The sequence below is a fragment of the Geotrypetes seraphini genome, chromosome 1 (genome assembly GCF_902459505.1).
Source record: "Geotrypetes seraphini chromosome 1, aGeoSer1.1, whole genome shotgun sequence".
Classification (NCBI taxonomy): Eukaryota; Metazoa; Chordata; class Amphibia; order Gymnophiona; family Dermophiidae; genus Geotrypetes; species Geotrypetes seraphini.
Window position 1 is genome coordinate 87,060,010 of NC_047084.1, and position 14,974 is coordinate 87,074,983.

General features: G+C 43.2%; 1 protein-coding gene across 2 annotated transcripts in view; it reads left to right on the top strand.

Annotated features, from left to right (window-relative positions):
- Positions 1 to 14,974, top strand: part of MYO5B (myosin VB) — a 690,137-nt gene that overhangs the window by 347,964 nt on the left and 327,199 nt on the right. For both annotated transcript variants that reach the window (XM_033934618.1, XM_033934625.1), the window contains exon 10: positions 9,713 to 9,978. In XM_033934618.1, the coding sequence (XP_033790509.1) occupies positions 9,713 to 9,978 (266 nt within the window). The remainder of the gene's footprint in view (positions 1 to 9,712; positions 9,979 to 14,974) is intronic.

The window sequence follows — 14,974 nt, forward strand, 5'->3', positions numbered from 1 at the left end:
CCTAGGCCCATCCTCCCCTTCCAGCTATCGTCCTATAGCAAATATTCCTCTCATGACCAAAATGCTCGAGGCTATTATATCCACTCAGCTCTCATCTTACTTAAAGAGATTCTTCATTCTATTACCTTGCCAATATGGCTTTAGACCAAATTTCAGCACTGAATCCTTGCTGGCCTCTTTAATCTCAAAGATCCAATAACTTCAATCTCGTAATAAGTTTGCTATCCTACTGCAATTCAATCTATCTGCGGCCTTTGATGTTGTCCACCACGAAATCCTAATTTACCAACTTTCTGAGATAGGTATTGATTTCACAGTCTTAGACTAGTTCTCGAAATTTTTACGATCCCGTTTTTACACTGTTAACATGAATGGAACCATGTCTTCTCCTTGGAGTCCCCTATGTGGTGTTCCCCAGGGATCACCTCTGTCCCCTATTCTTTTCAATATTTATATGTCTTCTTTGAAATTCTTCCATCTATCTCCCTTTGAAACTCATTTACATATGCAGATGACATCCTTGTTCTTCTCGAGATAGATTTGAACCTCACTAGCCTCACCGAAAATATAACAGCTTGCATAACGAAACTCCAATCCTGGGCCTTCTCTGTACAAATGAAGCTGAATGAGTCCAAAACAAACTACTCTGGCTGGGCCCAAAATTAGATCAGTTACCCACACTCATTCCACTACCTTCTGGTCCCACACTGCAGATCGAATTCTCAAGCAAAGTTTTGAGCATCATTATTGACTCTACACTTTCCTTTAATGATCATCTCAACTCTGGTAAAAAAAAAATGTTTTTTTAGTCTTCACATGTTGAGGAAAATGAGATCCTACTTCTGCCAACAACATTTTGCTGTCCTTGTACAATCAACCATTCTTTCCAGACTGGACTATTGTAATTCCATCTATCTTACCAATAAAAATCTTCAAAGACTTCAGCAGATCCAGAACACTGCGGCTAGGTTGATCTTCGCAAAAAGCTAATTTGACCATGTTTCCCCACTTCTGTCAAAACTTCACTGGCTTCCAGTGATTTCTAGGATTCACTTTAAATGTACCTGCCTAATATTCAAGATCCTACATGGCATTCTTCCTCCCCTAATTCCACTATCCTGGAATTCTTTGAGACCTGACACTACCAGATCCGCCCACAAACTCAAACTATCTTTCCCTTCATTAAAAGGCGTCATATATGCAGGTAAATTAGGGAAATCCCTTTTCTTCAAATTCACTGAGATTTGGAATAACCTCCCTGCCCCGCTGCTGAATCTAGACTCATTGCAATTATTCTGAAAGCATCTGAAAACCTGGCTTTTCTCCAAAACATAAAGCTATCTATTTAAAATGTAAAGCTAGCTATCCTCTTCATAACCTCTAATTTCTTATTATGTCCTTCCCTCATTTATTGAATTTACCTGTAAACTGTGCCGAGCTCTATCTTTATGGAGATGATGCGGTATACAAACTTAAGGTTTAGTTTAGTTTAGTAATGGCATCTCAATTTTCTTATGAACCTTTTGTGCAAAAAAGGGCATGTTACTTAGCTTCTACATTTATGCTCTCAAATCTATTTCACTGTCCACCACCGATGTAGGCAAGCCAACGTTTCGCTTCTACTGCATCAGGGTGTAGGACTCGTCAAAATTATTTAAATTGGCTATCCCAACTTTCATGCTCATTCTGGCAGCTAAGTTTGCAAGCAAAGATAGGTTCTGGCGGCAAATGGGGATCTGAGGCTTTTTCCTCCTATTAGCTCTAGAGTGAAGGATTTAAAGGATAATGGTTCCATCTGATATATGAACTACTCAAGATCATTAAGAAGTATTAAATAGAAATTGTTTTGAGAGAGTATTGTTATAAATAGTGGGGTTCCCCAGGGGAGTCTGAGCTTGGACCGCTGCTTTTTAACATATGTATTGATGGTCTAGAGATGGGAAAATTAGTGAGAATTATATTTTTCTGATGACAAAAAATTGTTAAATCACAGAGGATTGTGAAAAATTGCAAGAGAAGGACCTTGTGAGATTGGAAGACTGGGCGTCAACATTTAATGCGAGCACGTGCAAAGTGATGCATGTGGGAAAGAGGAACCTGAACTATAGCTATGGGATGCTGGGTTCTGTGTTAGGAGTCACTGCCCAGGGAAAGGATCTAGGTGTCATTGTTGAAAATACGTTTAAACCCTCAGCTCAATGTGCAGCGGCGGCTAAGAAAGCAAATAGAATGTTAGGAATTATCAGGAAAGCAATGGAAAACAAAGATGAAAATGTATAATGCCCTTGTATCGCTCTATGGTAAGGCTGTACTTCGAATACTGTGATCAGTTCTGGTTACCATATCTCAAAAGAGATATAGCAGAATTAAAAAAGGTACAGAGAAGGGCGACAAAAATGGTAAAAGGGATGGGACAACTTCCCTTTGAGGAAAGGCTAAAGCGGCTAGGGCTCTTCAGCTTGGAGAAGAGATGTTGCTGGAGAATGTGGTGAAATCAGTTAGCTTAGCAAGGTTTAAAAAAAGTCTGGATAATTTCCTAAATGAGAAGTCCATAGGGCATTATTGAGATGGCTTGGGGAAATCCACTGCTTTATTCCTAGGATGAGCAGCATAAAATCTGTTTTACTACTTGGGATCTAGCTAAGTACTTGGGACCTGGGTTGGCCACTGGGCTTGATGGACCTTTGGTCTGCCCCAGTATGGCAATTTTTACGTTTTTATTATAATATAAGAGACTACATAAAGCTAAGCTGCTTGCAGTATGCTACAGGTTCTCAGTTTCAGGTGAAGGGATAAAATGCGGACCTCACATATCTTAACCGCACGTCCTTAAAATCTTAATTTATTGACAACTGAGGTTTCATATTTCACGTATGCAGGTCTGCGTTTTAGCCCCTCATTCCATCGCTGTATCAGTTGCCGATTCTGACCCCACCGATCTGTGCCGACAAGTCTTTTATTAATAATAATTAATTTGAGGAAACACTTCAGCTAAGGGAGGTCTGCATTTTATTCCAGAGCTGCGGCAGGAAAATGTATTTTGGCTTGGTTCAAGCTGGTCTTGAACCCAGCTCAGCAGGGCACAAGACAACTTAGATTGTGAAATAGCAAAGTTTTGCCACTTTTAGTCTCAGCATAGGTCATGGCTTTGACAGACCTCCATGACACTTTAGCTCTGATGGACCCTAATGCTTCTCCCTCCCTATGCTGAGACTAAAAGTGGCATAGAACTCAGGACAAACGTTTTGCCACTTTTAGTCTCAGCATAGGTCATGGCTTTGACAGACCTCCATGACACTTTAGCTCTGATGGACCCTAATGCTTCTCCCTCCCTATGCTGAGACTAAAAGTGGCATAGAACTCAGGACAAACGTTTTGCCACTTTTAGTCTCAGCATAGGGAGGGAGAAGCATTAGGATCCGTCAAAGTCATGATCTATGCTGAGAGTAAAAGTGGCAAAACTTTGCTATTTCATAAGCTACAAAAGTAGCCTAGAGGTTAGGGCAGTTGTTTTGGGCCCTGCAGAGCTGGGTTCAAGACCAGCTTGAACAAAGCCAAAATACATTTTCCTGCTGCAGCTCTGGAGTAAAACGCAGACCTCCCTTAGCTGAATTGTTTCCTCAAATTAATTATTATTAATAAAAGACTTGTTGCCACAGATCCGTGGGGTCAGAAATGGCAACAGATACAGCGGTGGAATGAGGGGCTAAAACGCGGACCTGCACCCACGAAATATGAAACCTCGGCTATCAATAAATGGAGATGTTTAAGGACCTGCGGTTGAGATCCGCGAGGTTCGCGTTTTACCCCTTCGCTGGTTTCAATCCTGATGGGCTAAGTGGAACTCGTTTTGGGAGGTAATTAAGCTCTGCAAATTAGCTTTGTTCTTAAACTATGCATATGCTAATTTCCTGAAAGCCAGGCCTGTTTGCCATCATGCTGAAAGAATACAATCTAACAGAATCATGGAATCTGTGTTTTCTGATATTGTAGATACAAAACTAATGAAAAAAAACACTGGGAGATTTCCTAGTTTCTTAGAAAGGCCATCTAGTGCCGATGTTCAATATAACTAATAAGCGCTAAAAAGCAGTACATTGTCGAGAGAGGAAGATGAGCCTACTGTAATTAATGGACCAGTTTAGTTCTGAACTTGGTTTATTGATCTGTAGACTGGCCAAGAACAGGGGAGCGGAGTTACGAGACTCATTTCTAAAGCATCCTGAATCGGGAGCGTTATGACAAGGTTTACAAAACTTTCGTTGTGTTTTAATCCCAAACGTGGGTGGGATAGGGATGGAGAAGGAAAAGGGGTGGCGCTAACACACACAGATCAAATTCCATGACTAGTTTTGAGGTCAGCCAAGGGCGATTCCTTTCAAATTCCTAGGCAGATAACTTGAGGGCAACTGCTTTATGTTGAGGGGGGTGTCCAAAGAAAGTGTAAATGGCTGAACCAGCACTTTAATTGCGAAGAAGTGGAGAATAAATGCTGCATCCTGCTTCCCTAGGCACGAGAAGTATGTTAAGGTATTTGACCTTTGCGGAGTTAAAGGATAAGCAATGAAGGAATGCAAGGCTATTCATAATAGTTGCCTAACGAGAGAGACTAAGATGGAGATCCAGCAGAGCAGAGTGAAATAGAGAAATGAAAAGTCCAATAGACACCGATGTCCAGAGCAAAATCGGATCTACTGACATGCTGCGCTCTCACTGAATGCCATTCCTTATATTGAGGTGTTTAATTAAACCCTGGGAGATGCTTGTCATGCCCAATTACTTGGATTATAGTACCGGTTCATTTGACAAAAATTGCCAATATGTTCCAAGAAAATGAGTCTGCTGCCAAAAGAATGACCCTATAAATGAGTTTTATCAGTAGTTAAGTTTTAGTTTAATTTTGCCGTACTAAATTGATTTACCTTAAGCAATCATCAGAAAATTGTGCCCTGCAAAAGTTGCCTGTGTTTATTTTACACGTGGAATATCTTTATAAAGGGTTTTTATGCCTGTAAAATCTATTTATCACATGGAAAAGGATTTGTACAAAACTGTGGGACAGTAGGTACATGCTGTAAAGCTTGTAGGCATTCCCAGGGGTAGTTTGGGTGGAGCAGAGGTGAAATTGCCTGGTAGATGTGGTGTTTTATAAAATACATGGGTTAAGTGTATTCTACTCAAGTGGCTGGACGTGGAGGGACCTGACTATTCCCTCTGGCGATGTCGCCTGATCACCCTTGTGATGTGGGAGAGGAGAGATGTTACCGACTTCTCTTCTGGGCCGGAATTTTTAGCGTACCTGGGAGCTTTTTTGGAACACTATGACTCCGGTGGCCTGTAGCCACCTCCTGAACTGCTGACCTGTTGTTTTGGACTATTCTCTCCACTTGTTGTTTGCTTTACATAATTTGACTCACTATTTTCCTGATTGGATTCTGTGGGTTGGGATTGACGGAGGACTGGGGATTCAGGTAGGTTGTTGGGGGGGGGGGGGGGTTATAGGGGAATGGCACCCTGTATCTGCCTTGGGCTTCATTGGTTGATTTGGATTTCCTGTCATTTACCTTTGATTGGTCTCCTTGCTCTGTAACTCTGTAGAGGCCACCAGGGGCTTGGGGGGTTGTGTGGGTGGGGGAGGTGGTTTCTACCTGTGTTTTACATTGACATACCGTGAGCTTGCTTTCTGTATTTGTATTTGCTCCTGTACTTTTTCCGTTGAGCTCAATAAAATATATTTGAACATAAAATACATGGGTACATGCACTCATAGAGCATGACACGGGAACAAATTTTTCCCCCGTCCCCGCAGGAACTCATTTTCCCATCCTGTCCCCGCGAGTTCTTTTGCTGTCCCTGCACAACTCCTGCAAGCTCCATCCTCATCTGCAGAAGCCTCAAACACTATTCAAAAATCATACGTGTTCGAGGCGTGTGCAGTTAAGCCAGAGCTTACAGGAATGGAGCAGAGACGGTAGCAAAACTCACGGGGATGGGACGGGGAAATTGAGTTCCTGCGGGCACATCATTCTCCACTTATTTACACCTTCTTTGGAACAGGTGAGAATTTGTCTGCTATTCAAGCTTGCTTCTAGATCATAGGTGGGCAACTCTGATCCTCGAGGGCCGGAATCCAGTCGGGTTTTCAGGATTTCCCTAATGAATATGCATGAGATCTATTTGCATGCACTGCTTTCAATGTATATTCATTGGGGAAATCCTGAAAACCCGACTGTATTCCGGCCCTCAAGGACCGGAGTTGCCCATCCCTTTTCTAGATGCTTACTTTATAATATAAAGCATGAAATAGGTACCTTTTGTATATTGACACATCTAAATATATTGTATGTTCAGTTCATGTGCAAAGTGAGCATATGGCTTATTGGCTAATTTGAATAGAATCCTTGAGTTTGCTGGTTGTTAGAAATCTGTGTTCATGCAAAGGATGGCCCAGCAGTTGAGCCCCTTGTCTTGATATAGTTAGAAGGTTTTGCCCAAGTTATTTCTGAGCTATTAACTGAAACACAGAAACACGATGGCAGATAAAGGCCAAACAGCCCATCCACAGCATCCTTCTCCTCTATTCCCTAAGAGATCCCACGTGCCTGTTCCACACCTTCTTGAATTCAGACACAGTCTTTGTCTCCACCACCTCTACTGAGAGCCTATTACTTTTTTTTTTTCACAGAAATATTTCCTTAGATTACTTCTGAACCTATCACCTCTTCATCCAGCCCCACTGGTGTGGCATTATATACAGTTATTGGAATCTATGGTGGCGACAATAGAGGTGGTACCATGGGTGAAACCTCAACTCAACCTCTCCAGAGTGCACTATTATCTTGCTGGTCACCACAGACGGACTCCCTTCAGATGCCTTTGGAGTAGACAGTGAAAATCTGTCCAAAGGATTGCCTCCATGCATAGCAACGTGGGTGATCTGACTAAAGATACCAGCCTTTACGGCTGAGGAGGTCATTACGAAGACCCTCTGGCCCAGGGTCACTGGGAGCCTTCACAAAGAACATTGTCTATCAAAAGAATGGATCTGAGAGCCGAATGGTGTTCAGGACCTTCCAAGAGACCCTAGAAGAGAAAGCAGTCCGAGTCTTCTCGGACAATTCCACAGCAGGAGCTTATATCAGCAGGCAAGGAGGCACCAAAAGTGTACTTTTAAAACAGGAGACCCAGTTGTTCCGCTGGGCAGAGAACCATCTGCTAGCCATTTCGGCAGTGCATGCAGCGGGAGTGAATAATGTTCAAGTTGATTTTCTCAGTTGACAGATGCAGGACATGGGGGAGAGTGGTCCCTGTCCCAAATAGCATTTGATAAAATTGTTCAGTGCTGGGGGTATCCGAAGATCGAAGGCATCAGCCCACAATCACAAGACTGTGCGAAACTTCGGTCAAAGGTATAAGTGGACAAACGCCACTGTGGACACTCTCTACTACAACCTTGTCCTACCAGGGTTTATTGAATGTTTTCCTGCCTTGGCCAATGATAGACCGAGTCTTTCGAAGAATAGCAACACATTGAGGGTTGGTGATCCTCATAGCTCCAGATTGGCTGTGTCGCTGGTCTGGCTGCAAAGAGAATAAAGTCTGAGACTCCCTCTCCATCCAACACTGCTCTCGCAGGGCACAATCACCTTAGAGAATCAAGAACACATTGGGCTTATGGCATGGCTCTTGAGCATGCAGTCCTGGTACCAAAAGGACACTCGAGGTGGTCATAGCCACACTCCTTCACTCCAAAGAGCCAGCAACAGTAGCCAGAGATTGGCACAGCTGTGAATAGGGCATTAGACATTGAATTGAGAGATCAGTGAAACTGCCCAGGAGTTATATGTGGCATACAGTCTGACTTAAAAGCCAGCCAGTAAACCTGTATTAATATTTCATAAGGCACATCTAGTGCAGGGAGTATGAGAGCTCCCAGCTTACAGAATACATTGTTGTATTTTCAGCACAGCATGTAACCAGAAAAGCACTTGTAAACAGTTTAAGGAAAGAAAAAAAAAAAAAAAAAAGGGGGGGGGGATTATTTTATTATCAGTACAGCAGAGTAGTTGCGTCCACCAGTGTGTCAAGCTTGTCTTTCATGGAACCTTAACCTCATGTTGAGGGCCTTAAGTAAGGCTCTGTACAAGCCCTTGCAGGAGGCCATACTGACAGACCTCCCGGTAAAGATGGTCTTCCTGGTAGCCATTGTCTTAGCTAGAAGAGTTTCGGCGCTCCAGGCCCTGTCATGCAGGGAACCATTCCTCAGAATTTTGGAAGCAAAGGTGGTGTTGGCGTTCCATATGAATCAGGAAGTCTGGCTTCCAGCATTCCAGGCAGCAGGTGTAAAAAAGCACACAGTTTTGGGTGCAACTTAATTTTATAAAACATAGATACACACGTAATTGGCATTTTACATATGAAAATAGGTTTATGAAATTGTTCTTTAAATAAATAAAATTCTTTTAGGAGAGAGGGTTAAGTCTTCAATCTTAGTTAGCCAATTAATAGTGAATCTCTCTGTCGGAGAGGATTTGACAATTTTGTTACTTCTGTCTAATGAGGAGAACTTCCAGTCGGTTCTATTAAATCTTACATCTATCTTTTTCAGAACATGGTTTTGATGCCTGTACAAATATTAGCTCTCAACAAGACTCAAGTCTTCCAGGTCCTTGTCCAACCTTGGCACAGGATCCAAAAATTGAATGTATTAATGCTGTGATATAAACATAGGCCGCCCAAAAACCAAAACCAAACTGCCAAAAATACTGAGATAACAGCAAAAAACAGTTGGCAAAGCACTTCAAAGTCCCCTCACAGAACCAGCACCAGCAGCTAGCAGATCTTAAATAAAGAGACACATCAGTACGGGCCAAAAATTAGTTAATAGCATAAGATTTATAACTATTCAAGTCCCAGGCAGTAAACTTATGGGTGACCAGCATCAAATTAGCAAACCTAAATAAGCCCTGCCCCGTACTTCATGTGGTCCTTAAATTATTAATCGATAGTGCCAATAAGTAAACGCTCAGCGTAAGTACTGGGAGGGGAAAAAAGGGACAAAAAAGCACTTCAAAAAGGCCGTCCCCTTATAATAAATTAAAACATATTCAAAGTACTGAAAGATTTATAATGATAAAAAAAATCACCAAAATCTTATCTGAATCGCAGCGGGTTACTGTCACGGTTCGACAATTTCGATAACTTCATCAGGAGCTGAGACGCCAAATTAGGTCCCGACTGGAGACATAGTGGAAAATAAGTCTTTCATGCCGGAGAAGAATGAACCTCCATGTAGAAGCAAAACATCCCATATTTTTGTAGGGGGGAGGGGGACGGCGGAAGGTTGGTCATTTTAGCTTTCCCATGATTGAAAGGATCACATTTTCTGAAGAAATCAATTCTTCAGCCCCATCTGTATTTAAAAATTAGATTAGGAATTAGGTATTAGCAGTTGAGTCTAATGCAAAGCCAAGCATTCTTAAAATATAAGCAATTGATCATGAGGCCATCTTAAGGGCCAGTTTCTACGGAGCATAAAGCAACTGTGATCCACCTGTGAATTAAACTGAAACAGCTGCTTTAGAATGTTCTGTTTGCAAATATTTGATCATTTAATGAAGCTCATTCTTCCTATTGCCTGAAGGCTCCCTACAAGTCTACTGAATGTGTGTCTGTTCTCTCTCTCTCTCTCTCTCTCTCTCTATGTCCATAGAAACGGGACGAGCACCTCAATCATTTCTGTAAATTGCTAGGAGTGGAGCACGACCAGATGGAGCACTGGCTGTGCCATCGGAAGCTCATCACCACAGCTGAGACCTACATAAAGACCATGTCTTTACAGCAAGCAGTGAATGCCAGGAATGCCCTAGCCAAGCACATCTATGCACAGATGTTCAACTGGATCGTTCAGCATATCAACAAAGCCCTTCACACTACCAGCAAACAGCATTCATTCATTGGGGTCCTTGACATCTATGGGTAAGAAGGATATTTTGGTTGGTTTGTTTTAAGTGGGAGGCTTAACTCTCCTATTTTGGCTGTGGTCATAATATCATGTTCCCAATCAGTGGCTTAGTAAAGGGGGGGGGGGGCAGTCCGCCCCGGGCACCATCTTGGTGGGGGCACCGGCACCCATCCTCCTCTCTGCCCTCCATCCCCCCACTACCACATGCGCCCCCCCCTTCCATTCCCTTGTCCTCTTTAACATTCATGATGTGAGCAGTAATCCCAACTTGCTGCTCCCACCAGTGGTGGTCTTCCTCTGATGTCACTTCTTGGACGTGCACCTAGGAAGTGACATCGGAGGAAGAGCCGATGCTGGCGTGAGCAGCAGGTTGGGGTTGCTGCTCACTCCGTGAACGTTATAGGTACGAGGGAAGGGGCATGTGGCAGGAGGGGGTGGGGAAGGAGTGGATGGGGATGGTGGGGCAGAAAAGGGCTGGAGAGGGGCGCCACCACTCTGGACGCCTCTCACCCTGGCTACGACACTGTTCCCAGTGGTATCACGTGGTAGACCTTTCCTTCCCCCTTTCTCCCCCATCTTGTACAGGGTCTCAGTTGCGGCCAAAAAGCTGAGAATGGGCCTTCCTTAGCTCTGATGATTGAATCTTGACCTCAAGCCCCAGAAGCAATGTACTGCTACAGTCTATGTACCTTTTCCCTAGTATAATCCACACATACATAGGGTACTGTGAGAGTAATTTTTATAAAAGGGTACTAAGCACAGGCAGCCTACAGTAGGTACCAACTTAGCTTTATAAAATATTAGTGTATGTGGCAGGTGATACACCTTGAATATAGATGTATTTTTTACACCTGCTCACTAGCTGATATAAGTGCATGTGAATACTGCAAGGACGTAGGTTATGGTATATTAATGTATGTTGCCCTATTTTACTATTTTTATTATGTACAAATCGCTTAGAAGACTGATAGGCTGGTCTCAGTTGGAGCACTGATCTTTGACCTAGGGGCCGCCGCGTGAGCGGGCTGCTGGGCACGATTGGACCACTGGTCTGACCCAGCAGCGGCAATTCTTATGTTCGTCTCAAATTTTTATTAGACTATATTATAATCTGCGTGCGTACATACAAACTCTGCTCAGATTCCGCCCCTGTGTAAGCCCACCTACAAAGTACCCATCTTGATGCCCATGTGTCTAATTTTACACTGGCCAGTATTGTCAAAGAGGCCGTTCCCAGAGATATGTGGCTATATACGTGTGGGAATAACTTAACACAATTCTCTCTTAAGAGATTGACATTCAGGTACTCAAGTATTTCTCCCTATCTGTCTCGGTGGGCTCACAATGACGTGATAAGTGACTTGCCCGGGGTCACAAGGGCCGTAGGGCTTGAACTTGCAACCTCAGGATGCTGAGGCTGCAGCTCTGTCCCACGAGTCCACTCCTTCACTCTATTTGTGCCGTTTTACCTGTTCAGTATGTGTATGAGGCTGTAAAGAGGTCCTTCAGCAGAAATATATAATGGCCTCAATTAGATACTTTAGTCACCTATAACCAGTGGCGTACTAAGGGAGGATTGGGGGGGATGGTCCGCCCCAGGTGCAGCCTTAGGGGGGGGTGCACAGGCGGCCAGGTCCGGAAAACTCTACCGGGCCAATCAACCTGCCTCTCCCCGACGTAAATTCTGCCGTTGGAAAGGAAGTTTGGGCCAGCCAATCTCTGCCTAGCTGGGCGGAACTTCCTCTCCAACGGCAGAATTGACGTCGGGGAGAGGAAGGCTGGTCGGCTCGACGCAGGGAAGACGAGCTTGGGGTGGCGGCGGCTTTAGAAGGGCAAACAAATGTGTCACTGAAAAAAAAAAGGAGGCCAGAACTGGGTCACTGAAGGCAGCATGTTTACTTCATTCATGCTGCCGGTGGCCCGAAGAGTTGCAGCAGTGCTGCTGGGAAGAACAATGAGCAAGGACCGGATCCTGGGGGGGGGGGGGAGGAATAGCATGGGGGGAGGGTAAGAGAGATGCTGGAACGCGGGGATGGGGAGAAAAGATGCCAGACATCCAAGGGAAGGGACTGATAGAGATGCCAGACCACGGGAGAGAGGAAGGAAAGGGGGGAAGAAAGATTGGATGCACAGTCAGAAGAAGAAAGTGCAACCAGAGACTCATGAAATCACCAGACAACAAGGTAGAAAAAATGATTTTATTTTAAATTTAGTGATCAAAATGTGTCTGAATTTATATCTGCTCTCTTTATTTTGCACTATGGCCCCCCTTTTACTAAACCACAATAGCGGTTTTTAGCGCAGAGAGCCTATGAGCATCGAGAGCAGCCCTGGGCATTCAGCGCAGCTCCTTGCGCTAAAAAATGCTATTGTGGTTTAGTAAAAAGGGAGGGGGTGGGTATTTGTCTATTTTTGTATGGTTGTTATGAGGTGACAGTGCATAGAGTCATCTGCCTTGACCTCTTTGAAAAAACCCCAGAATAGGAATGATAATTAAAATTTTCTCAGCGTAAAGTGTGCTTTGTGGTGTTTGTTTTTTTTAAATTTTATTGTTGATAGATCATTTTGTTCATTTTAAATGTAGCTCGCAAGCCCAAAAAGTGTGGGCACCTCTGAGCTAGAGCATTGAAGTTGAAGGACGCTGAAAACACATGGGGAAGACAGAGGGGGGAGAAATACGCTGAAAGCACATGGGGAAGACAGAGTGGGAAGAAGATGCTGAGTGGAAATGGGAAACAGAGAGTGGGGAGAAGGTGCTTAAGGGAAATGAGGAACAAAGAGTGGGGAGAAGATGCTGCAGGAAAATGGAGAAGAGAGAGTGGGGAGAAGACGCTGAAGGGAAATGGGGAAGAGAGAATTGGGAGAAGACGCTGGCAGGGAAGAAGACAGAGATGCCAGACTATGGGAGGAGCTGAGGGAAGAAGATGGGTGCCAGACCAATTTGGAAGGAGGAGAAAGGGAGAGGCATAGTAACAGAGCAAATGGAAGATGCAGAGAGAAGAGGGACAGTGGATGGAAGGAAGAGAGTAACAAGAAGATGAGGAAAGCAGAAACCAGAGAAGACAAAGGTAGAACAAAAATTTTCTATTTATTTATTGCTTTAGGAGACCTGTGTCACTGTTTCTGTGGTGTTGCATTGTATGTAGAGTCCAAGTTCTTGCTGGTTCAATTTAACCTTTGTCTATATATTTCTGTTTTATCCCCCCTTTTACAAAACTGTGGAGCGTTTTTTAGCGCCAGCCGTGGTGGTAGCAGCTCTGATGCTTAGAATTCTATGAGTGCTTGAGCTTTTACCACCGTGGCTAAAATTCACACTACAGTTTTGTAAAAGGGGGAGGGGTTAGTTTGTGATGACATATTCCATACTAGGCGAAGGTGTTTTCTGTGTGTTCAAAAGACATGGTTTTCTATTAGGATTGACGGTGTAGGATTGATTTGTACTAGTCTGGCTTGTTTAGTTTTACAATGGGTGTATTGATGTTGTACTGCTCACTGCAGTATGTAAGATGCTGCCTTTTCCTAGGTACTCATGTGTGACATGTGGCTTGTTACTAAAAATCATGTTTTTTGTACAGATGGGGGGTGCCAAAAAATGATGGGCCCCGGGTGTCACATATGCTAGGTACGCCACTGCCTATAACTCTATTAGACTTAATGATTTGGTGGTCTCTGTTAAGTATGAAGTACAGTATTTGGGGAAGGGGTGCTGGATAATCAGCTTATCTGTAAACAGCATGTGAATAAAGATTGTGAGGTCTGCATATTAAAAATAAATGCATACCGGTGCTGTGACATGTTTAGTTATTTCTTGACCATTCTGCGTGTATTCATTTTTCTGAGTTTTGATGCTCTCATTATGTTATGTTATATTATTGGCTGCCTATTTATTGTGTTAATGATTTTTAAAATTGGTAAAGTTCAACTCCTGCAATAGCCTTAGTATTGGTTCCCTATTCTTAAGGCTTGGTCAATTTCCTGGAGGAAAAGTCAATAGTCTGTTATTGAGAAAGACATGGGGGAAGCCACTGCTTGCCTTGGATCAGTAGCATGGAATGTTGCTACTCTGTGGGTTTTGGCCAGGTACTAGGGACCTGGATTGGCCATCATGAGAATGGGCTACTGGGCTTGATGGACCATGGGTCTGACCCAGTATAGCTGTTCTTATGTGAGCCAAGTATAGGACAGTTACACCATTGTAAGATCACTGATGAGGTTGGCTTTGAGGCACTATAAAATGAGGCATTATGACATCACAATCTCAGCTCTGGAATGTTGCTGTCATTGGGGTTCCGGAATCTTGCTATTCTTTGAGATGCTGGAATATTGCTACTCCTTGGGTTTTGGCCAGGTACTAGTGACCTGAATGGGCTACTGGGCTTGATGGGTTGTTCTGACCCAGTAAGGCTATTCTTATGTTCATGGTTGCATCACTCTTTCATGGCTCCTGACATACAAACTGTTTGAAAGGCACGGTCATGAGCCAGAGCTTTGCAGTGGTTGAAAAGTTTGCTGGAAAACATTAGAGAACTTTATGATTATGGAACTTTTTTGTAAACATGTGAAGTCATTTATTTGATTTTGCATTTAGGATGTCTTAATATAAAAGTATCTGTTTATAAACTGTTGATGATTTTTGTTCACAAAAACAAACCAGAAAACCAGGAGGGTCCCACAGATATTTTGTTGTTGCCCACCAAGAACATCTATTTGCATAAATGGAATTGCTGGCAATTGTAAGTCTGGTCCAACATGAAGTCATTGTGCAAGTAGGCTTATTTTAAATTTCATATGGGAGGGGGAAGAGTGGTTGTATCTGTGCGACGCCTGTGATTTTTTCTTTTTTTTAAATTCTTTATTCATTTTCAAATTTACAATTAGTGTAACAATATATCCAAACAAATTAACAATAAATATAACACTTAATAATCATCAATGGTACAAATAATATGCTCTTATCTCCCACCCTTCCCACCCTTTCTTATCATATAATCAATACCTTATACAATATGT